Source organism: Lissotriton vulgaris, unplaced genomic scaffold, assembly GCF_964263255.1.
Source record: "Lissotriton vulgaris unplaced genomic scaffold, aLisVul1.2 SCAFFOLD_1098, whole genome shotgun sequence".
Taxonomy (NCBI): Eukaryota; Metazoa; Chordata; class Amphibia; order Caudata; family Salamandridae; genus Lissotriton; species Lissotriton vulgaris.
The window spans coordinates 497,192-520,537 of record NW_028248515.1 but is presented as its reverse complement, the minus strand read 5'-3'; the positions used below and the strand labels follow the sequence as shown (position 1 = coordinate 520,537).

The 23,346-nt window shown below is 43.8% G+C and overlaps 1 protein-coding gene across 2 annotated transcripts in view; it reads right to left on the bottom strand.

Moving 5' to 3' along the window:
* The window catches only part of LOC147664086 (chondroitin sulfate synthase 1), a 51,154-nt gene extending 28,152 nt beyond the window's left edge, over window positions 1–23,002 (bottom strand). The window contains exons 1-2 of one of the 2 annotated variants that reach the window (XM_086949996.1): window positions 22,295–23,002; window positions 10,181–10,676 (exon numbers count right to left, since the gene is read on the bottom strand). In XM_086949996.1, the coding sequence (XP_086806122.1) occupies window positions 10,181–10,676; window positions 22,295–22,578 (780 nt within the window). In that variant the 5' untranslated portion in view covers window positions 22,579–23,002. Of the gene's footprint in view, window positions 1–10,180; window positions 10,677–19,859; window positions 19,992–22,294 lie in introns of those variants that run through there. The other variant, XM_086949997.1, reaches the window with a different exon arrangement.
* Window positions 23,003–23,346: the final 344 nt, after the last annotated feature.

Sequence of the window (23,346 nt, the reverse complement as noted above, 5' to 3'; positions counted from 1 at the left end):
TCGTAGGAGAAAGGCTGGGTATGGGCCAAGCATTATACATGAATGCAAACATTGTCAATACAGGTTCAGTTTTGCCTTGATATACAGAAACATTTGATATAGTATCTGCTTTTCAGGGTAGTTCTTCACAGAGACTGGAAGCACTCAGAAAATCTTGAGTCTTTAGACACTGACAAAACAAAAGAGATTCTAAAAGGAGGCCCATGAAGAAAGTAGTGGGTCGACCCCAAACCGGTGCAATTCAAATACCTACATAGGTGGGGGATTATATGTAATCAAGAAATGGAAAGTAGGTCTTGTTTAATTCATGGCACTTGTTAGGTGTGCTACAAGGGAACATGGCATCATGCATATTGATGCTCCTTTACAGTACAGGTTTTACGATGAACCATGTACGACCTGCTAAGAAGTAGCTGGACTAAGACCAAAATAGGTATTTTGTGGAGACTGAATTTGGTGGCTTGCCCAAACTACTAGATCTGGAGTCTCCTTAGCCATACACTTGTCCCAGAAACATGAAACGGAAGGATCAAGTTCTAAAGATAAGTGGCTAGGATTCAGAGATAGCTGATCAGATGTTTAAGTGGTGAACTTGTGGGTATTGATCTAGGGTTTATATTATGTGTATGCCCCTGTATAGCTTTTTTTATTCTACAAATAGGATTGTTTGTAATTTCCTTTGGATTGAAGTAGAAAATAGGCCATAGAAATAGGAACATTAATACTATAATTCTTGTAGAACGGTTGTACGTTGATGGTATGCTGAAGTTGAGCCGTCACTACGGATATGCAAAAGATTTTATGAAACAGAAATCAAAACCTCAAACACTGCTGCTTTAACAATTGTTAATGGGAATATAAATTACGTTACTTCAGGCCTAGCAGAAAGCAAACACATGAATGACACCACAGTTCGGCTTTAACCACAGCCTGTACCTCGGTAAAACATGTTCAAATTACACAAACAAACCATTACATTTCTGGCTTATTATCCAAATTGTTTTTTTAAACAAGAATGCTCCTGGTGAGGTAAACCTCAGCATTGGTTAGAGCCAATTAAAATATAGCTCGGACAAATTATAAATCCTTCACTAACACTGAGATGAATTACCCACTACAAAAGTTCAAATATCAATTAAAGTTGCTTTCTCATTAGACAGTACTCAGAAGTGATTGTCAAGCAACTCTCACCCTTGTTTGCTAGTGAGGCCTGTTTTAAGAGAAATCTCCCCACTTAGACAGCCAAAGAATGAAAAGTTTGGGGTTAATCGTAAAAGCAGTCTGAAGGGAGAGTGGAAAGGGCAGCGAGTAAATGGAGTTACATTATTTTATATAATGAGGACTGGGGTACCACTGGAAGAAGAGGAGCAATGGAATGTGCAAGGCAAGGGAGAGCTGGAACTGCAAATTCCTGAACGGTGTAAGATAGCATTTTTAGGTGCATAGAGTGTGGATAGGTCTCAACACTAGTCCTTAATCTAGGTAGAAACTAGTTTCAAACTGAAAAATCTTTGCTTTGTCACCGCATCTGAAGTACAGTGTGATCCAATGCATGACCGATGAAAACATTCAGGGAAATATAAGCTGTCCCACACTCTGAAAAAGTACATCAAGAATGCAGCAGGGGAGTGAATAATTAACGATGGTAGCTGGACAGTTCAGGAAATTCAGGTGATGTCTGGATAAGCATGTACATTTCTTTCCACCATGCCTGGCAATGTTTTAATAAATAAAAAAAACTTGATAGACAATGGCCTCTGAACGGAGGAAGTAAATCTTTAGCAGGGCTTCTGGATGTGTTTCTGGTGCAGTTTCATGGATGAATGGCTCTGTACTTCGGCTGAACCACGCTTTATCTAGGAAGCAAATCCAGCCAGGAATGAAGACAGACAATTCAAGGCGACAACCAGAGAGCATTAGATTACACATGTGCCCACAATCTAAATGTGGGCTGCTGGTAACCAAGATTATTTCACACATATCCACACCATCCTTAACCTATAAAATCAGTTAACCAATTCCCAAAGGATGTGTAAAACTGCTCTAATGTACTGGAAAGATTCTGCTGTGGCAAAAATATTTTGTGATAACAAGGTGCAGGTGGGAAGATTCACAACTTACACAAACAAGTATGCAATATTTCCCAACCTGTAACTAGTCAGAGCATTTTCTCCTTGATTAGATGAGTATTAGCATTTTAGTGAATGGCTTCAGTTAATGGTGTCAGGGAGTTCAGGTGATAGAGGATAAAGATGATATGATGGGGTTGACCTCTTAAGCGGAGATGGACAGAATAAACATAGTTTGTTAAATCGGCCATCTATTTGAAAAGGAGAGGAAAGAAGTGCACGCAATCAAGCAGCCCCGCCAAGGATGCCAGAGTTACTCAGATAATGTCTGGTTGTGTTTTGAGACAGGCTGATATTCACTAGGCAGGCCATTCAAAAAGAGACCTTGAAAAATATATTTTTTTCTCATCTAGGACAGTCACAGTACCATTTCTGCATATCAGAAGTAACAAGATAAACACGCATTACACGCCAGTGCTAACGCAAGCGCCGTGGTTTCTTCACAAAGACTACCTTGTCTGACTTCCCCAAGACTTCAGCAGTTGGTTGAAGCCGCATTCTGAGCCGAATCACTTTAAATACTCTAGAAATACCTAATCTCGACAGTGCGTCACTGCATTAGCTTAGTTACAAGACCAAAAAAAAAAAAATGTGTCCATTCCAAACAGCAGTCAACCTGCATAAGAGGAACAATATATCATCATTAAAAGCAGATTTTTAATTCTGCAAGTGCATGTTGAAGTTCCAAGCATTTTTATACTTTAACCCAGTACCATACAATTTGCGCATTAAGCTGCTTAAAAGTTTTATAACTGCTTAGTGGAGGGAAGTAGTTAAATCTAGCGCGCTGCACTGGAGTTAAAGCTGCGCACCTAAAAAGGTGAAACGCCAAGCTTAGATGTGTCAGGAACTCTGTCAATCATTAAAGGGAATAGGTTAAAGAACTAGAACGGACACAAGGTGTTCTCCAATCAGATGCTTATGCATACAGGTGGAACCAAGGGGATTATAAATCATATGGGGAATAAAAGCGAGCAACAGCAAATTTCCAAAAGACTGCTCATTAACTTGGTCACAGGAGGAGAATGGTGCGGTCGACCTAAACTATAGGACTAGAAATGTTATTTTAAAAATGGAAGGTAGATGTTGGAGACTAGCTCTAAGTAAACTGAATAAAACACACTGGGGTGATAGTTCGAGACAGACTGCAGCACCCCCCTGCTTCTATTTTCACGCCTATGTGTCCTCTCTTTTCTGCAAATTGCTCCCATAATGGCTAAACAAGTCTCTAGTCTATACTAACACAATAAATGAACTAAAACATTTTTTTATGAAAAACCGCATACCCCAGTCCTCCTTTATTGTATTGTCTGGTGACACCAGTAAATAAAAAGAAAATCCTTCAAATTGCTGATTCCAAACAGTCCCTATCATCAGGCAACTAGACAGTACCAGTTTACTGCTAATCCCTTCTAGGATAAACATTAAGCCACATATACAAACCATTTACATATGGCAAAGGGTAAATGAGGGTCAATGTGAGGAGTTACCCGGGGGCGCATGAAGGGGGGGCAAGGAATAAAAGCGTGTTTGTAACTGGAGAAAATAAACAGGGTAGGTTAGGACCAATTTACTAGTAAAAATAATAGCGGCATGCTGCTGCCCTTGCACCGTAAAGCCTTCTATTGACAAGCATTGAAAATGCAATAGGTCTCGCCTTTGATTAAGTTAAAGCCATTTGCTTTGCTAATGGTATTGTATGGCAAAGCAAATGGCTTTAACTTAATGAAAGGCGAGACCTATTGCATTTTTAATGATTGTTCATTTGCACGCGGGTGACGGTTTTGTTTATTTGTGCCAGCAGAAGTCCACGGGTGACGGGAGGGCAAGGAAGGGGGCTAAAGGGGTGTTAAAAACATTGCATAAAGTATGATAACAGCATAGCCTTTCCACATACCTGCTGTTCTCGGGAGCTCTTTTAATCTCACCCACCCACTTGCTTCACAGATACATCACAATATACAGACATCCACCAGTATCAATTCTGACTCCATATTAAAATAAAAACATGCCGGTTTATTTTTTTAAAGACTCAGTGCTACATACAGTTTCTACCACCCTAATTTGGTCGTGTCAGCTAAAGAATTTCAATAAAAACAAGCACAGTCCGCTTTCACTTTTGACCGGAGCATGGGGATCTCTGGTTATTGAAATGCTTTAGCTGACACAACGGCCTATGCTCTTAAAGCCAAGGTAGGCGATGATTCGGTTCTGTGCTACTTTGTTGGCTCGTTCACCTAAATTTAAGTAGAACGACGGTACCTCAAATTGAATAGTAAAAATACCCCAAAATATGTTTCATTAAAAACAGAAACGAATCCTGACAGGACCACAGATGCTGAAATACTATACTGTTGACTGCACACTGCTGGGGACTACATCAATGCTACCTATCTTGGTATGGAATCCTAAAGGAAGACGAACTGGTGAAGGCCTAAAAGTGGAAGAACCCCATCTGCCACACTCACAAGGGTAAACCGCAGGAATCCTTCACATGCTCGCTAACTAGCCCATACCTAATTTCTGAATCAAACATGTGCGCATCACAACTAGGGCATAATAAAGGAGGGACGAGGGGGGGGTTGTTTAGGGATGGGTACAGCTATATTTTCAAACACCTATGACCTGGTGCGTATTTAAAGAGGGCACGCATCCTGACACCGGTCGGATTGGATTTCTGTGGACTGTTTAGAATTCCACTATGAACCTCCTCCCCTGAAAGCAGCCGTACCACTCGCTAACATGCAGAGATTTACTGAACACTGGCCTTGTCCCATGAGAGGTCAAATATGTTCACTGTCACCCAAAATAACTGTCCAATGGTGGATCTTTGTAAGCAAATGAATAAACTGGAGAACAAATTCCATTTGCTTTGATTGAAAAAAAAAAAGCCACTTACTTTTATGCCTTGGCACTCACCCCCCAAAATCAGCTTTTAACACTTTCAAACGCTTAGGACTACTTTACTAGATCAATCACACCGATAAGGTAGCCCCAAACTACCCGAGACCCATTATACCAATAAGGCAGGACCAAACTGCCCTCGTATATCATCACCTCCAAAGCAAGAGTACTACTGCAGAGATACATCTCCCATTTTCACTTGCAATTAGGGCCCTGCGACGTTTAACTGGCTCTTCCTTTCAAAGTCCCATTGAAATATACTGCACTACAAGCATACATTTTACAATCAAAACTAGCCATATCTGAATCAAAAAAAATGCTGAATACTCCTGAAAAGGAGGCTCCATTAAATAAGTGTACCAAAGCTACTTTGTCTTAGACCCTCACCTTACTCTTCTCGGGGCCCTTTCTCTTGCTCTTCTTCCTGGACTCCTCGCTCTTAGTGCTCTTGGACCCCGCTGAAACTTTGCTGACGCCGCTGACATCTTCAGTCGGGCTGGCCCGGCTCTTCCTCCTGCTTGCGCAGGCCGCAACAAAGAATATCAGACTGAGCAGCAGCGCTGTCACCAGCAGAAGCGCCCAGGAAAGGAAGTATGCAGGTTCCAGTCCCAGGTCAAGCCCTAGCTCTCTGTGAAGTAACCCGAGGCCCAGCAGCTCCCGCAGCCGCTGGGCCGCTACTTCGGCCTGCTTTAGAGCCGCTTCCTGCCAGACTCCAACAGCATCCATCTCGGCGAGGCCAGTGTGTTCTAATACATCCCGCAAAGCAAGAGCCTGGCATTCCCGGGCACGCCGCCGGACTGACACAACTAGGCTGTACACAGAGAACAGAGGAACTGGGAGCTCCAGCCAGGCGCCTGCCTCTGTTGGGCGTCACACATTCAACGGCTGTGCAGAGCAACGTCACCACTCCACCCCAGTACCAGGCCGGAGGCTTACGAATAAAATTGTCCCCCTTCTATGTCTAATGGACCAGTGACACGACGCTGTGAACCTAGAACAAGCAAATTAAACCCACCACCTCACGTCGTTGCACCGAAGCGCTGCCTCCACCCCCCTCTCCCACCACGCTTCCGTAATAGCCCGATTTGCTTAATCCCCAAATTAAAAGCTATTTGGTGCACAGGCCCGGCATTATTGCTCTCACTGCTCCGAAGAACATTTTCCCTGCCGAGGCCAATTTGAATTGGCATGTGGGTCTGTCCCCCCCCCACCAGTGTGCCTTGATGTGCTGGGAAATGGTTACGTTTTGCCATAAGATTAAAAAAAAGGCTCGATAGTCTGCCCCAAGCTGCGTGTGCTGCTGAAAAGACGAGGTAACAATGACAGACAAACACACGCACAAATAAAAAAAAAAAAAAAAGGGGGGGGGGGGGAACAGCTACTGAATCCCTCCCCTCCAGGACTCCGAGACCTACCTCCTGGTTGCCATAGCAACGTTTCTGGAAATCGGCTTGCGACACCAGAAGTCAGGTCACGGAATCCTGAAAAGGAGGGAGTATAGCGGACAAATCATCAAAACAGGGGCATTGTCCAATGGCAGGCCTCCATTTCGCGAGGCCGGCCAATGGCAGAAGGGGCGTGGTTTCATGCCCCTGGTTTACAAGAACTCTTGCCTGCAGCAGCACATGTGCTGCAACGCAGGCTGCGACCTAAAAAAGGAAGTGGTGGAAAAAAAAAAAAAAAAAAAAAGACATTGGTCTTAGATCTCTTATTGTTTGAAATCCAAAGTACTTCCAATTACGGGAATTTTTGGGCTAATCTGCGATTTCCTTTTGAATTTTAGTAGGGTTACCGGCAGTAATCAGAGAAATTAGTGAACTGGAGAAAAAAAAAAAGATATGCACAGAAATGTGCGAAAGAGATGAATTATCAGAGAAATTTAAAGCCAAGAAATATAGGCAACTAAAACGTGAAGCAAAGGAAAGCAAATCTCTTTTTAACAACAACATCTTTAAGTTGAAGAACAACGCCAAATCCCTCATCATGCATAACACAGAACCTATAGTGCTGGTGACAAATCAATTAAACCAAGCAAACACAAGGGGATGATGGACGAAGCACTGAAACCCTTCAGACACTCACCCCCAGCCACTATTAGTTCTGCTTTTGAATCCATCATAGTTCTTTAGCTCACTTGGCTACCCCAGTCCAGACCCAGTCATATCCAAATCAGTCTGGACCCTGTTCCTCATGGGAACAGTCCAGCCCAAACTGCCAACGCAGGTCTTCCCTTGATCAATTAAACCAGTCATCCATTCTAATCCAGCGTGGTCTAGTAGTATAAGGCACCAGAATTCTTTCTGCAAGTTTGAAGTCTATATATATTGTGTTACACCATCAAACACGTAAATGTCATCTCTTGCCAGAAACATATTGCAGTTCTATAATGGAAGGAAAGGAGGCGCCTTATTAAGATCCCCTGTGCGTCCCTAAAGGGATGCAGACATTGTCAGAAATGTGTCGACTGGTTTTATAACCAAAGGCTCGTATGCATGTGTGTTTGACTTAAACTAACAAGTTCCACAAAAAGAGGTCATCTTCTATTGCCCAACTTAACTAGACGTCCTACCGTAAAAAGTAAATCCACAATTCTTAATCAGCCCAATGGATTAGCTCTTTGGTGACAAGGCTGTAAAGTGGAACGCAGAAATATCATCCCAATGCACATGACGTGAGTCATTACAGCCGCCTAACGTGGGAACGGCTCCCAGGTCCTCATCAAGACCATTCCATGACTAACGAGAAATATATTCTGCAAGTTTATTGAAACCCAATAGCTATTAACCTGGGGCATTTCAATGAAGCAATTCTGCTGCCATGTCTTTTCCCTAAATAATTGTGGATTTGCCGCATTATCCATCATAACAAACAAAATAAATTTGCCTTTTCTTGAAGCGTAATTTATTCAAATCTACCTTCTAATTTAACCATACCCTGCTGCATAATTCAACTGTTTTATGAAAAACAGTGGTACTGGTGTGGCCGAAAGGTCCAACAGAAAGTGGCCCAGTGGGGGTCACGGTGTGTGGGATTGAAAACGTTAGCTAATATTTTATTCTGGGACGATTACTATTTCATGTATCCACAGGACTTCAGTAAGTACGGATGACTGACACAAACTTTGTCGTTTATGCCATAGTATGCCCTTGTCATTTTGACTCTACGACATTCCCAGTGAAGAAACTGATTTTAGAACACCGGAGAGCAATAACCAACAAAGACCACAGCTATAATACAGCCAGGCACTTCACTGACAAGCATAATGGGGATTGGACCAAGGCTAAATATTTTGGCCTAGATTCTGTGAACCTGAACCCAAGAGGTGGGAACAGAGTAGGAGCCCTTCGCAGACTGGAATAACGCTTCATGTTACAAGCCGGTAGAAAGTTCCCAGGAGGGTTAAACTTAGGTAAGGAGATGCATTCCCACTACCCCCTATCCCCTCTACCCCCATCCCCTCAAAACCCTTCCTTTGTCTCCGAATTTTAGACTCAACATATGTCACTATCAGCACAAGATTGAAATTATGTGGATGTATTTGATGTTTGATAACTGCTTTCAACAACAGAACTCAAGTGGTGAATACATGCAAAAGTTATGGATATATATATTTTGTGTGGCAACATGTTTTGATACATCCTGTACTTAGATGGCAGACAAATGATTCTATAATGTATTAACAGCTGTTGTTTACATTTCCATTACAGGTTGACTACGCAAGTGGTTCACATTGGATTCGCTCACCCACAATAAGGTTATGCGACCAGGAGTGGATGGACGACTGCTATCCTCCGTACTTTTAGATACTATAACCATTAGTAGAACTGTTGGAATATCGACCCTAGTACTAGATCAATTGGGTAGTTGGCCAATCGGTTCCATACTATCACTGCCTCACACTGTAGTATGTAACACATTACAAGAAGCCATGGAATTCGCTACTATACCCTAACCCGCATGCGCCCGTCACAAGTGTGCTGCATATAATCACCTCACCCTTGACCCCACACACAGCGTTAAAGAACACATTATGCACATATGCTCAAGGGCAACTGAGCAAATCGAACAAGCTCCAACATCACACTGTTATGAGAGGTGAAGCGCAACATTTAACAAAATGTAGCCTACTAAATGCACATTATTTTTTGTTATCCACACAATTATTCTACATAGATTTTTTCTATGTCTATCACTGTGTCATGAGGTATGTTTTATCACTATGACAATATTTAAATGGGGTATGACCCGGGATGGGGTCAGGTGATCAAGACCACGGACGTGTTCGAAACGCGTCTTTTTGTCAGGTGAAAATATAACTCTAACATGATCAAGTAGGCTTGTGGATTTGTTGCACGCTGCATCCTGCTATGTGTGGAATATATATTCATATACACTTTTTTTTATTAAAACGTTTTTTTCCTCTTCACTATAAAAAGCTGAAAAAGTATAGCACGTCTTGCCTCACAAACTAAGGCAGGAATAGCATAGGCGGCAACTATCGGAACTTAACCTGATCCAGCCAAACTTGCCCCTCCCTTTGAACAGAATGCATACGACAGCTGTCAAGAAGCATAGGAAGCAACAGGAAGCCAATGAAGACTGGTGCAAGGACTTCAATGTGTCCAGGTTTATCAAGTGGAGAGGTTTGACAGAGACAAGAACACAAGCATATTTCGAAGGAGACCTGGTTCTATAATCCGCGTGTCATGTAGGCAGACTTTGAAGTAAGTTTAGCATGGGAAAAACAAGAATAGTGCCTGTGGTGACCGCAGGAAGTGAAAAAACAAAGATTAATATGCAAATAACCTGAAATCGAAGAGTATAAACCAACCTAGAAACTATGTAGTGTCTATCATGATAAAATGCACTGGGAAATAGGCCAGAAGTCCTCATTGATCATTAACGTATGAATCTTCAGAATAAAATTCAGCAGTCATTTTGAGTACAGTACAGATGCCTGCAAATTTACATTTAGAGCTTATATTATTAACATAGCAACGTTCAAAAAAGTAAGTTACCTATGCAGATGTCCGCTAAGTCATCCACATTACACAGTTTACATTGGGGGCCTCATAATAGTTCCTTTCTGCTCCTCATTCATGTGTGCTGTGCAACTGATAGTAAAAAACAATCTCCACATTGCTCACCTCATAAGACCAGACGCACTGCACTCCTGCGAACCTCCGCACACATCTTCCGATCTCCACGTCCTCATGGGTGGTGAACATTTCTCGTAAGCATTCACCGATGTGTGGCACCATCCTTCTCAGCACCTCACGGCTCATAATTACTCCAGGGCCTCCCATGCAGAAATTCTCACCCGGTTCCAATGCCAGCTTGCCCATTTCTTCAGTTGTGCCCAACCCTGTTTGGCCAAGGAACAAGGGTTCACTGCTATTTAAACTCCTCAAGAAACTCTCAAGTCGGTCACCTTTAATGTACACGTCATCATCGGCTCTCATAAACCATTCGTACTTGTCCAGATAGTGGTCATGCATGTATTTAAGCATCATGAAGGATTTCTTCTGGGGTGGGTAGGCATCATCTACACCAGGAAGTGGTATTATCGGTATTGGTATGGAGGTGTCTGAACCCTCGCTGGAGAAGAACTCAACCTTCCCAGGAATTGTGCTTGCCCAGGTTCTAAAATTAAAGAACAAAAAAAATAAACAAACAAGCTCGATGGAATATAGATCTCAGACTTTAACAACAAGACAAGCAAGTAGTCCATTCAAAAATATCAAAACAGCTCTTCCAAACGGCAGTCACTTGATTTCACTCAACATCCACACTACAAAAAAATTTCAAAAAAATAAAAGTTGTGCAGAACACAGAAAATTTGTGTAAAAAAATATAAACGAAATTTGCCCTCCAACGTCTGCAACACATTTGCAAATAGACCCACTATTTGACGTATTAGTTGCGGTAAGATTCAATCACACCATTACTGACTGTCCAGTCACCGACCCCATTACCCCAAGAATCTTGAGAACAAGAGGGTCAATGGATTTTAGAAGAGGAAAATATATTTAAAGTGCATCTTTCTAGAAGTTAATAGTCTGGAGCAACTGGACTTCCAACTGTATATAGAAAGAGAACAGAATCACAGCAAAAAAAGTTACAAGTTAACTATTTGGTTTCTTTGGAGTTTGCCAATACAACATTGTATTAATCAGAATATAGGCAATTAAAATCTTTACATGATAAAAGGTGTGTCGTAGATGAGAATGGCGAGTGCGCACAAGTATTACCAGAATACAATCAACAACAAAAAAAACACACCACAATGACATGCTACAACGAGGTCTCTTCAGTAACAGACCTAATTAATCCAAACATACACAGGTAAAGAAATGCTTGTGCACGGACTCTTCAATAATTGTCCTTAATGCTACCTAAAAGCGCCAGTGACCAGCTGATAAAACTGAAGAGTGGGGCACTTTTTGCCAGTTAAAAAAAAAAAACCTGTTAAAAGTTAGTTACAAGCTAAACGCTAGAGGTCTTCAGTAAATCTCCTTCATTGGGCTAGACGTAGATGAAACGGGGAAAGCCTTTAGGAAATATATTTTCTCAGTGTGTTTGTGCGACCACTTTCAATAGTTGCTCCACAGTGAGAATATATTTTACCTGGCAAGCTATTACTTGGGGACCCTAGCCTGGCAAGCAGAACAGCAAGGCTAGATGGCATGTTCAGACTATGTTAGTATTAAAAAGGTTGCGCAAAAGCTTTCTGTGCGCAGTTTGCAAAATGTGTCATATGCACAACATGTACCAACAAACATTAGTCTGGCCCATCTGACACATCCTGCACGCCAGATAAATTGGTTCTGGAGTCCACTGGGGTATTGCATCTTTTGTTGGTAAAACACAGTCTTAGCACTAGAAATTTAGGTTTGCAAAAGCCTTTGAAAAGATAAATCTGTGGCAATGGCAATTTGTATGTTTTGATACAAAGCCCCAAGTGTTAACGCCTGTCCAGAATAACAGCTTCATTTGTGTGTTCACTGCGAGTTTAAAAAAGGTATGATGTGTTAAGTGTGCTTCCAACAGATGCTGCGCGGCCAGCGTTTCTAAAGCCTCACTTCTTCACAAAAGTATGTTTGGCTGTTATCCTACAACTCATTCCAGGTTAGTGCTTTTAGTGTGTTCAGAGTAAGGGCGGGCGTAGTTGGTAGAGTACTACTACACGGAATTCCACGAAGAAGAACAAAAACTCTGCGATTCCGCAACTTCGCTCCGTCGGACTCTCAATTAATAAAACATAAACATCACATACTTTTGGTAAAACAACAAGTATCTCTGTCTTTTTATGCTAAAATGCATATAGTCATTTCACAAAAGTGAACATGAAAAGTTAGCAAGCAGTAAGAGAGGTGATGATTTTGGAATCCTCCCTAATATAGGGAGAGAACCAAGCAGATGCCTTGAAAACTAAGAGCACATCTTGCTGAACGATTCGGCGATGGTCCCATCTTCTTAGGACCACCCCAGACACAGTTAAAGGCAAAAATACAATCCCAACCAAAAGGCCCTGCAAAGCATTATGGGATGAGATTAGCAGTGGGCAGGGAATATTAAAGTATCCAATATCAAAATAATTCTACAAAGAGCTGAAATTCAACTAGTCTTTACTAGGTGTCCCTCACGAGTCAAATGCAAAAGCATTGAAACCCTTTCATGACGCTGCAGTTCCACTCGTTACTAGGTGTCCCTCACGAGTCAAGTGCAAAAGCATTTGACTTTAGGGACACTTAGTAACGACTAGTTGAACTGCAGCTCTTTGTTGAATTATTTTGATATTGGATACTAGAATATTCACTGCCCACTGCTAATCTCATCCCATAATGCTTTGCAGGGCCTTTGGTTGGGATTGTATTTTTACCCATAACGGTGCTTGGGGTAGTCCTAAGAGGATGGGACCACCACTGAATCGTCCAGCATGATATGTTCTTTGTGTTCAAGGCATCTACTTGATCCTCCCACTAGGTTAGGGTGGAACCCCAAAATCTTCACCTCTCTCATTAACTGATATTTTTCATTTTTAAAGTTCACTTTTGTGAATTGGTTATATGCTTTTTAGCATGTAAAGTTGCTTTATCAAAGCATTTGTGGGTGTAGTTTAGTAGCCGACTGCTACGTGGAGGAATGGAGTTTTTGCCTGGATTCCGCATTTCTAATGGAATATGTAGTTAACAAATCTCCACAAACTCCGCTAGCGGAGCGGAGTTCATTGCCCAGGGTTAGTTCAGAGGGCCCATGCTTAAGGATGCCAGGTACTGGGGGACAGCACTTCGCTGTACTAGACCTTGCTCGTGAAGTCCAAATTCTAAACAAATGTGTGCAGGTGATTTGTACTGTGTGAGATGGACTAGCAGGCAGAAGACTATACTCTGGGCGTTGTTCAGAAATAGACTCTCGGGAAAGCTACTGATACGCAAGACAGCATTGGAATAAGTTTTGCTTTGATTGCTGCCAGAGTTGGTGTGGGGAATTTACTGTGCAGCTTTTGAAAGGCGCTCTTTTTGCAGCCATTCCCGAAGATTACTATTTTTGTTTTGTCTAAAATAGCTGTCAGCCAGTTTGTTGCACAGTAAAGAGCCAGTGTGTTAAGGAAGTTTTGCAGGCCGATGGGAGTCAAATTCATGCGGACTATCTTGTCAGCATATTGAATTGACGTCAGCGGTGTTGTCCCAATTTTGGGGAATGTGAGTGTGCCTCATCCAGAGTTAAGCTCAGAAATGAAAAAAGATTGAATGTTGGGGGCAACAACAAACCCTTGTTTATAGGCCTCGTCCTGTTGGTATTGTTGGAGTTAGGCGTTCAACGAAATTGTCTGTCATGCTCTAGTTAGGACGAAAACCTGTTCAGATGCCTGAGAGCTGGCCTGATTTCTCCACACAGTTTTCCAATTCCTGCAGTAGGATGCCATGAAAGATCTTTGCATCAGTTTAACTGTCTGGGGCAGAGGATGGACCTTATTTGCCAACTCTCTTGTATGCAATTATGGAGGCAGTAATTAAATAGTCGGCAGAGCAATTTGCACCATAATTCTTAGTCATGCGTGTAGATTGAAGTTAGCACCCTCGCCGTATTTACTTTATTTGAGCCACCATAGCAGCTGGAGGAAGGCAAGAGCTGGAGTGTCAATCTTGCTGTTTATACATAACAGGACGGATTCATTGCTTCCATATACTGATGCAGAAAACCTGGCTTGCTCATATTGCAAGACATTAATGCCAGCAGCACAGGTGGGGCTGTGATCTAACTCTGTGGTTCCCAAACTTTTGACTCCTGAGGACCCCATTAAGTCACTTCTGGAAGTCGGGGACCCCCAAGCAATTTGTATGATTTAAATTTCACACGAAGTGCAGCGAGCGAGCCTAACCATTATAAAAGGGAGCTTTGGGGAGCTCTCCTCCCTAGAAAATTTTGGAAAAAATTATGCATGTTACAATACATTTGTCATTATGTATTGAATTGTATTAGCTTTTAAAGTATAGTAAATGATTGCCTTACTGTGCACCAGGATACAACAATCTTTGTTGAGACCATCAATGATACCCTCACTTTCACCCTCCAGCAGTGCCTATCATCACTCCATAGCCCCTTTGTCACCTGTATTTAATTCGTTTTATAGCACCTCTCATGCCAGTTTAGTGTGTCAGAGCACTTTACATCACACATACAGAGACAATGAATCATACAGGGTTTAGAAAAGGTTACATAAGGCAAAGGGGACTACAAGGTGTAGGATGCACATGTCCTCTAAATTGGTAAGCATTTTATAAGAGTGCTTGGTGTGGAGAAGAACAAACTCCGGATTCAGAACATAACAGTCCTTAGCACTGTCTTTAATAATAAGAATGTATTTCTACCCAAACAAACCTTTTTAGCACCATCAGGATACTGCTGGAAAAAAACATAACTTACTAACTTGTACCATGCAGTTTGCATGCAGCTCTTTGATGGCAGCTCACAGCTCACTGTGCTTGATAACGAGTGTGACTTATGAACTGCACAGTGATAAACTAATCTCTGTGACGAAAGCAGTGTCTAAGTTATGCACATAAAATGCTTTTTTTTTTAATGCATGGTACAAATGCTTTGCAGCAGGCACATTAACCATCTGCGCGGTCTTAGAGGAGTCAAAGCTGCCACTGGACAAAACTCCCATTTCACTCCAGCTGGTACATTAATCACCTGAGTTACCTTTACACTTCTATTCTTGCCCGACAACTGCTGATTATGCAAGAAACGTTGCAGTGCTTTTAAAACTGCTGCCTGGAGACCCATTGGGTATGTATCACGGACCCCTGGGGGTCCGAGGACCACAGTTTGGGAACCTCTGCTCTAACTGATTGATCAGGGCCCACAGGGCTTCATTATTTTGAGGTAGAGCCTGGGCAGGGCATGCGCTGCTGCGACGCATGCAGTAGTGGAGTTTGGCTTTGAAGCCCTGTCCACTCTCCGCCCATATTTTTTATTGGCTTTGTAAACACTGGCTTCCGAGACTTTATAAGGAGTTAGTCCCTCCTTGGTACCGCCTTGTCTGCATCGGTTACCTCCCATAACGACTGGGCCTTTTACTGTTGTTGCTATATGGTGTGCTCTTTAAGTTGGTGAGCACCGTTTTATTTAATGCTCATCTCCTATTCCACACACTACCTTGCAGCACGCCTCCCACGTTTATAATGGCGGTCTGCATTAACTATGGCAGCAGCATTTTTTAAATTAATTTTTAGCAGTGCGTTCTACTTTTAGCAGCTGCGCTTATTTTTTTTTTTTTTTAATAGCGCCCCTTTCTTTATGCGCGGCTTGTGTAAAGAAAGGGGTGCGGCCTTCATGAATGTGAAAGTGATCTATAGCCGCGAGTAAAAAAAATATTTGCAATGCAATAGGTCTCTTATTTCCGAGAGTTTAAGCAATTGCATTGCAATAGCTTAATCTCTCTTTAATGCGAGACCTATTGCATTGAAAATGCTGGTTTGATTTACAGGCTTGTATGGTTTAAATTCGGTCTTGCTTGTTCCTTGCACACTTTGCCTCCCAAACAGCTTTTTTGTATTCCATCCAGATATCTGTAAATGTAGGAGAAGGATTTCCGGGCACTTGCAAAATGCTGTGCCTTCGATGATTTTAGAGCCCACCTCTGTTTGAGTGCGCTATTGTACAATCAGCTGGCCGGACGCTTGTGGTGCAGACGTTGCTAAGGGTTTGCTAAAAGGACTTTTTTTAATCTATTACCATGTTTGCCCAGATAACCAAAAGATTCTGTAGTTCCTACATATTTAGAGGATTGGTCATTCTCCAATGCTAGTATTTTCCTTGGCTGACTTAGTCTACCTTATCTGATGCCACGTTGTTCCTGGAGGTCTACAATGCACTTCTGGGGAGCGTAGTCAGTTTTTGATTTCTACCACTAAAGGATGGTGGTCACTTCCTTAACCTCCTCTTTAAGTGAAAGCTGTGACCCTATGGAATGGGTGGGAGGAGAAATAGGTAGTCTAGCACTGACTGCTGACTTGAATTTCCGAATCCCTGCCATTGGGCAGTCTGTGACAAACCTTCCATTTTGTGCTCTAAGACCCATTGCTTCGAATGTTGACAGAAGTTGGTGATCAGGTCTGTCAAGGGTTGCATATTTTCAGTCATGCGCAGGTATGTTCCAGCCGGCATCCAAGATGTGTGCTTCCGTGCTAATCCTACAGTCACTATCCATTCTGCACACGAGTGCCAGCTAAATTTGAACAGTGCTTGTTCCAAGTCAGCAATTGCCTTTTGGCTGTGGGTACCCTTAGTAAGGTAAACGTGAACTATAGCCCCCACATTCGCCCTACACTGATCCTGCTGGGCCAGGGGCCCCAAAGATAGATTAAGCGGGGTGCTGGGGGAGAAGCGGCACCCAACATCCAGCAGCGAATTACAACTGGAATATAACCCTGCCAAGCCGAAACTTCCAAATGGGAATAGTCATAGATTTTTATAAAATAATGCTCTACTTTAAAGAGGTAAATTCTTGTTTGTTGAATCGATGTATATGTTTCTCTAATTTACGTAAAATATTTTTCGTTTTGTTAAAACTCACTGGACAACCTAAGCTGCTTTTTGAACAAACATTGTGTTACAACCACAATTATTAATTACGTACTATGAAAATTTCAAGATAAAATGTGTCGTTGCAGCGAGTTTCTCACAGGATAGCTCACATTAAGCACAAACTAACAAAATAAGTTAAAAACTAAATCTGAGTAGGTGGGTGTTATTAGCAACGTGTCCACACAAGAATATTTAGAACATGGTCCAGCAAAGACCTGCCCGACAATTGTCCATTCATAGTACGTAAATGCACAGCTCAATACTCCATTTCAGTAGACTAACAGGACAGAATGTGGATCTTTTGGCCACTAGTTGCCCGAGCACGGGGACAATATATTAATCTGCCATCCATTTCTATCAGATTCTCACTTGAAAGTCTAGGATCTGCAGGAACTTCTCTATTCTTCAGATACTTATTAATAGCAGGCTGATAAACAATGCTGCAATGTCAAGCCATCAAAAAGTTCCAGCAATAAAATGTGCTGACTGCACTCGTTAATATGGTGTCTCTGAATGAGGCTACTTTTGCAGCCTTCTAGCCACCACACAACTGGAATTTATTAAAGAGATGCCTGTACTGCACCACACAGTCCTTTTGAGAGCTACAAGAAAGACCAGCATTACTGGTAAAACCACAATCTTAACCACAATTACATTTAAAGGAATGCGGTGCTGTCTAACTTGCCTTTCTTTTACAAGCTAGGTGACTTTGAATGAAACAAAAAAAAAATGCTGTTTGTGTTCTCAGGAGGCACAGAGCTTTCAAGAGTCGTAGGCAAGGTTCCTATTCATTTGCCGCGCCTTCAGCAGCTCCAGTGTGGTGCGGTACTAAACATATCACATCTGAAATGTGGCTCACTGAGGTCCCCTGTATTGGTACCCCGCATCATTGGTTTATTTTGTGCAAACATCACCTCATTAGTTTCAGACCAAAAAAGAATCATGTATTTTCTTGCGATAGGTTAACAACCACACTAGACAGAACTACCACGGTCTGTTGGATAGCAACGCTGATCTAAAAGGCAAAGGTCAATTGTTTCTCAGCACTATTTTAAGCATCAGTTTAAATACGCAGTCAACACTTTATTTATGTTTGGGATTAAACCTGGATTCTTGCAATGCAATCCTTTAATCCCACGCATACAAAACTACTTTGGGGAAACACAGAATGTACTGCTACAATGTACATGAAAACTCAAGAAACGCCTTTCCAGACGGGAAGGCGTGACATTTGAACCAAGGTCATATGGCAGTATGAACTCCGGCGCTATTGGGGGAAGAATGATCACCACTGCCATTTCACGGGAACCTTAAAGACAAGATCGATTAAGATAATCTTACACTGTAAAACATGCAAATAGCTGAAGAATAGTAAAATCCAAAAATGTCTCGCTTCAGGGATGAAAAATAAATAAACAAATATTAGGACCGCAAGCTTCCTTCGAACATTCAGAGAATGGGCCTTATACTCGATTGCCAAAGATGTGTGTGTGGATGTGTGTGTGTGCAAATGCAATAGGTCTTGCATTTGCGTCTTCAACATGCGTAGATGTCCAGAAGTACTCCTGCCAATCCCTTAAACTGAAATGTACTGTAAATGTAGAACTAACATGTGAGAAGTAAACGACTCGCTTATTGTTTTAATCTCTCCTTGGGAGTACAACCACCTCTTGTCACACGTTCCATGGAAACCGAGTGCTGGTACAGCAAGGACCTGAACACTGAACTTCTTATTCCAGCATCCACGCGGCATGTCCAGATCGTATTAATGGTTCGAACTAACCAACATGCATCGCTCACTTCTCCCTTTCCACGTACCACACACAGCGGCTTCTCTGAATCGCAGGCTCATTCAACGGCTTCATAGCGCTACTATAGATTAGATTATATCTAGATACGTCCTGCTATACACTAATTAAGCTTGGATGCAAAACTGCAAAAGCCTCTCCTACCAGAAACACAATATGAGGCCTAGACCCCACTTAGAACACTTAACCATTACAACCCTGATACCGTGCCTCTGAAGGACACAAGGCCTCCATCCTCTTAACGGCGTTAAAGCGTCATTACTTTAACTACTGTTGTGATAACGTTTAACGGACTAACAATAAAAGATGATGTAGCACATGAACTGCCAGAAGAGGACAATCATTAACAAAATCAAATACGTTTACATCACGCATGAATTAGTTAGTGGTCAAAAAAAATGATGGATACAAGTATTGAGACTAATTTGAAACAAACAAGGTCAGTTCCATGTCTGCAGTAAGGCAGAGTAAGCAATAACTGGTGAAAATGATGACCCAGAGCCAAACATACAAAGCAATCTGTGTACTCAATGTATTGCTTGTCCAAAAACACATCTAGTTACATTACGTTGACTAAGCAGGTCTACGGCAAGTAAATAAAAGACTGTTTTATGGAGTCATGTATAAAGACTAACCCATGATACACAACTATTCCAGTTAAAATAGGGAAAGGAGCAGGAGAAACATCATGGATGGCAAAAACCTGAAATGGTTGGTTACATTTTATGGTTATAAAATGCATGGAATACAAAAATACTCCTAAAATAAAAGGTCATTCAATTAGGAACTTGTTAAGACTATCGAACAAGTCAGTACTTTTTCTAATAACCATGGATCCTAGTGTGTAATTTGATTAAACAAAGTATAATTAAAACGCTTGTTGTAATCAATCAAGTAGTATTTGTATAGTGCAACTAATCACCCCAGGGGGTATCCAGATGCTGTACTTCAGGCATCAGTTGAAGAGCCAGGTCTTGAGCCCCTTCCTGAAGTGGGTCAGCGAGGGTGTGGAAGTTAAGGGTGTTCCAGGCTTTGGCAGCAAGGTGGGAGAAGGAGCACACTCCGGAGCAGCAGCGGCGAATACATGGTGTGCGGAACAGAGATTTCTGGTTGGTTAAGAGCAGGCGGTGGTTCATGTAGGCTGGTCCTTGGTTGTGGAGGGCTTTGTGGGCGTGGGTTAGAAGCTTGAAATTGGATCTCTTCTGGAAAGGGAGTGGAAGTCATTTAGGTGCAAGTGTGACGTGTCCTCTTCTGCAGGTTGAGGATCAGTTTGGCTGTCGTGTTCTGGATCATCTGGAGTCTTTGCATGAGTTTGGTAGTGATGTCTACATAATGTGCTGTGCCGTAGGTAAGTCGGCTGGTGACGAGGGCCAGTGTCAAAGTTTTGCTTGTGCTGAGGGAGAGCCATCTGAATATTTTGTGGATCGCGTGGAAGCAGGCCGAGGAGAATGCGTTGACCCAACGTTTCATGGAGCATTCGCTGTCCAGGATGATGCGGAGGCTGCGGGCATGGTTTTCCGGCATGGGTGTGGGAAGCAAGCACCAACAGTCACCAAGAGTCGTTCTAGGGGGCGGTGTATCGGCCGAAGATCAGAACTTCCGTTTTGCCTGTGTTGAGTTTCAGGCACTTGCCTTTCATCCACGCTGCAACAATCTTCATACAGTTGCGGAAGTTGGTATTCGTTGAGGTGAGGTCTGCTGAGAGTGAGAGGATGAGCTGTATATCGTCATCGTAGAACATGATGTTGTTACCGAGCGATCTGAAGATGTCTGCCATGTAGATGTTGAAGAGGATTGGATTTGGGGTGAGCCATGGGATAGGCTGCAGATTCTGCACTTGGGTTGCAAGGTGAAGAGAAGGAGGCAGACTGAGCGTGTGTCCCTTGAGGAAGGGTGCAATACATTGGAGTGCATCGTATGAGATCCCAATCTGGCGTAGTCGATCGATTAGTGTATGGTGGTAGATTGTGTCGAAAACTGCAGAAAGGTCAAGGAGGATATGGTTGGCTGATACTCTGTCAAGTAGGGGTCAGATGCCATCTGTTGCGTCGATCAGAGCTGTCTTGGTGCTGTGGTTGCCTCTGAACCCCGTCTGGGATGGGTCCAGTAGTTTGTCTCTCTCTAGATGACCGGAAAGTTGAAGGTTAATAGCCATATCAAGGACTTTGGCGGGAAACAGGAGAAGGGATGTACCTCTGGAGCTCGCTGGGGTCTGCTGAAGGTGTCTTGAGGAGGGTCTAACCTCAACCTGTGTTTCTAAGCACCGGGAAATGTAGCTGTATTATGGAGGCGTTGAGAATGGTGGTGAGCTAGTGGCCGACCCAGTCTCTTCCAAGGTTAAAGAGTCAATGTGGGCATGGGTCGGTGGGAGCTCCCTAGGGGAGGAGTTCATCAGGGTGGTTGTGTTCGGTGTCTCCAAAGCAGGTGATTGGCTGGTTGCTGAAGATCGAATTTTTTTTAGATGTTGTGGAAGTGGTCGGCAAGGGTGTTGCAGAGTCACTCGGGCTTTCAAATTGGACCAGTTCACTCACAAAACCCAAATCGCATGCCAGAGAAGGGACGTATCAAAATACTCCATACACACAAACACCCCCTAATAATACAGCAGTCACCATCTCTAAACCCTAGGCTGCCATTACCACACCGGCATGTACCCTATGCATAAGCATAACCACCTCCTTAATGCAAGCGCAAAAATCAAACACGAGTAGTCGTGCCTGCAAGTAACCCAAGGCGAGTCAAACACACGATGTTAATTCTGGATACGCACTATACTCGTAACCCCCCGCTTCAGGCACTGCATTTACCGACCAAAGACCTCCACAACTAGCACAGTTGCCTCTAACACTACCTTGTTGGTCCACTCCAATGTACATCTCTACACATCCCGCCTACACCTCCTACTTCCGCCGCTGCACAGACCTGCTGCACTACACACGTTTGGACCAGCAACCTCCCCTACTACAGAAAACACGCCAGAACCCTACTCTCCGCACTACCAACACTGTATGTGTCAGCCAATAATCTGGTTTAGCCAATCATGCGATAGACTCTAAACTGTAAGATGTCATGCTCCGACCTATACCTCCAACACTGTATGCAACTTGGTGCCCATTCCGGTATCGCTGCTTTTACAATCGACCACAAGGGCAGCGCGGAAGAGCGAACAAAGGGGGCCAGGAGCCTTTACTCTCTGAAAGAGGGAGCTAACCAGGGCTGACATTAAAAACTGGGCAACGGCCTTGCACAGAAACCACGGACTACTGTTGTTAGGCACACCGACCCCATAAGCAGCCCCTGACTATACCGACCCGTGGACGAGCTGCCACTCACTGCAGACAACATGGGGTCGCTTACCTGTGCGCCGCCAGCGCTCGGTTCCTCAGGTACTTCTGGGCGGTCATGACTCCAACAAAGAGGAAGCTGCTGTCCCGCAGGCCGCGCTCGGGCCCCCCGGGCTCCGGCCCTTCAGTCCTCTCGTGCTCCCAAGCCACGGGTCGCCCGCAGCGCCCGGCCTCTGATCTTGGTCTTCGCCGGTGCCCCGAACCCCGCGGGAGCAGCATGCGAGAGGCGAGCAGGAAACCGAGCACCAGTCCAAGCAACACGGAGAGCCACGAGCGACGGGGGCCGCGACCCGCCATGGAGGGCAGTGAAGGAGGGGAGACGGCGCTCCGCAGCCGGCAGGGGCTGCCTCCAAGGCCTCGATGTCCTCACCGCGTCATTCAGGAGCGGGGCCCCGACTGATGGGAATCCCGGAGATGGGGAGATGCTCTGATGGGGCACAGGAGGCCGGCGCCGCCGCCAGCGGCTGCGAGGTTATGGCTTCAGTCCTGCAGCCCTGTGCTCTGTTAAAAGGCCCCCGCGCGCCGTTGTCGGTGCCCTCTAGGCGGCGCTGAGGTCTCGCGCCCTGCTCAGCAGCTGCCGCCGCGCGCCACTCTCAGCGTCCTGTAAGAAGCCGTCGCTCCGAGTCTAATTATGCCAGGAGGAGCCGCGAGCTGCTCTTATCCGGCGAGTCAAGCCAGCAGCCCGTGCGCCACCCCTAGCCCCTCCTCCTTCCCTCAGTCAAGCAAAAAAACGGCGCATCTAAGGATCTTGTCCCTGTTGGGCCGCCGTCCACGCCCCCTGATTGGACGCAAGTCAATACTTACTGCTTTCACGTGGCTGTAGGAGGAGTTGGGGGAAGGGGTGGGCAATGGGGAAGAAAACGTTTAGTAAACCCCCAAATCTGTCTCGTTCCTCATTTATGCGGATTCCACTATTTCACATACACGCCTCCTCAACGTCATTCCTTTTGCCTACTCTTATATCTGTCAAAATCCTCTACGCTTCCGCCCTGACATCTATCAGTTACAGTGCATTCAAGTGTGCCCCCCTTGCTACACTTACCTCACTTCACTGACAAACTTGAG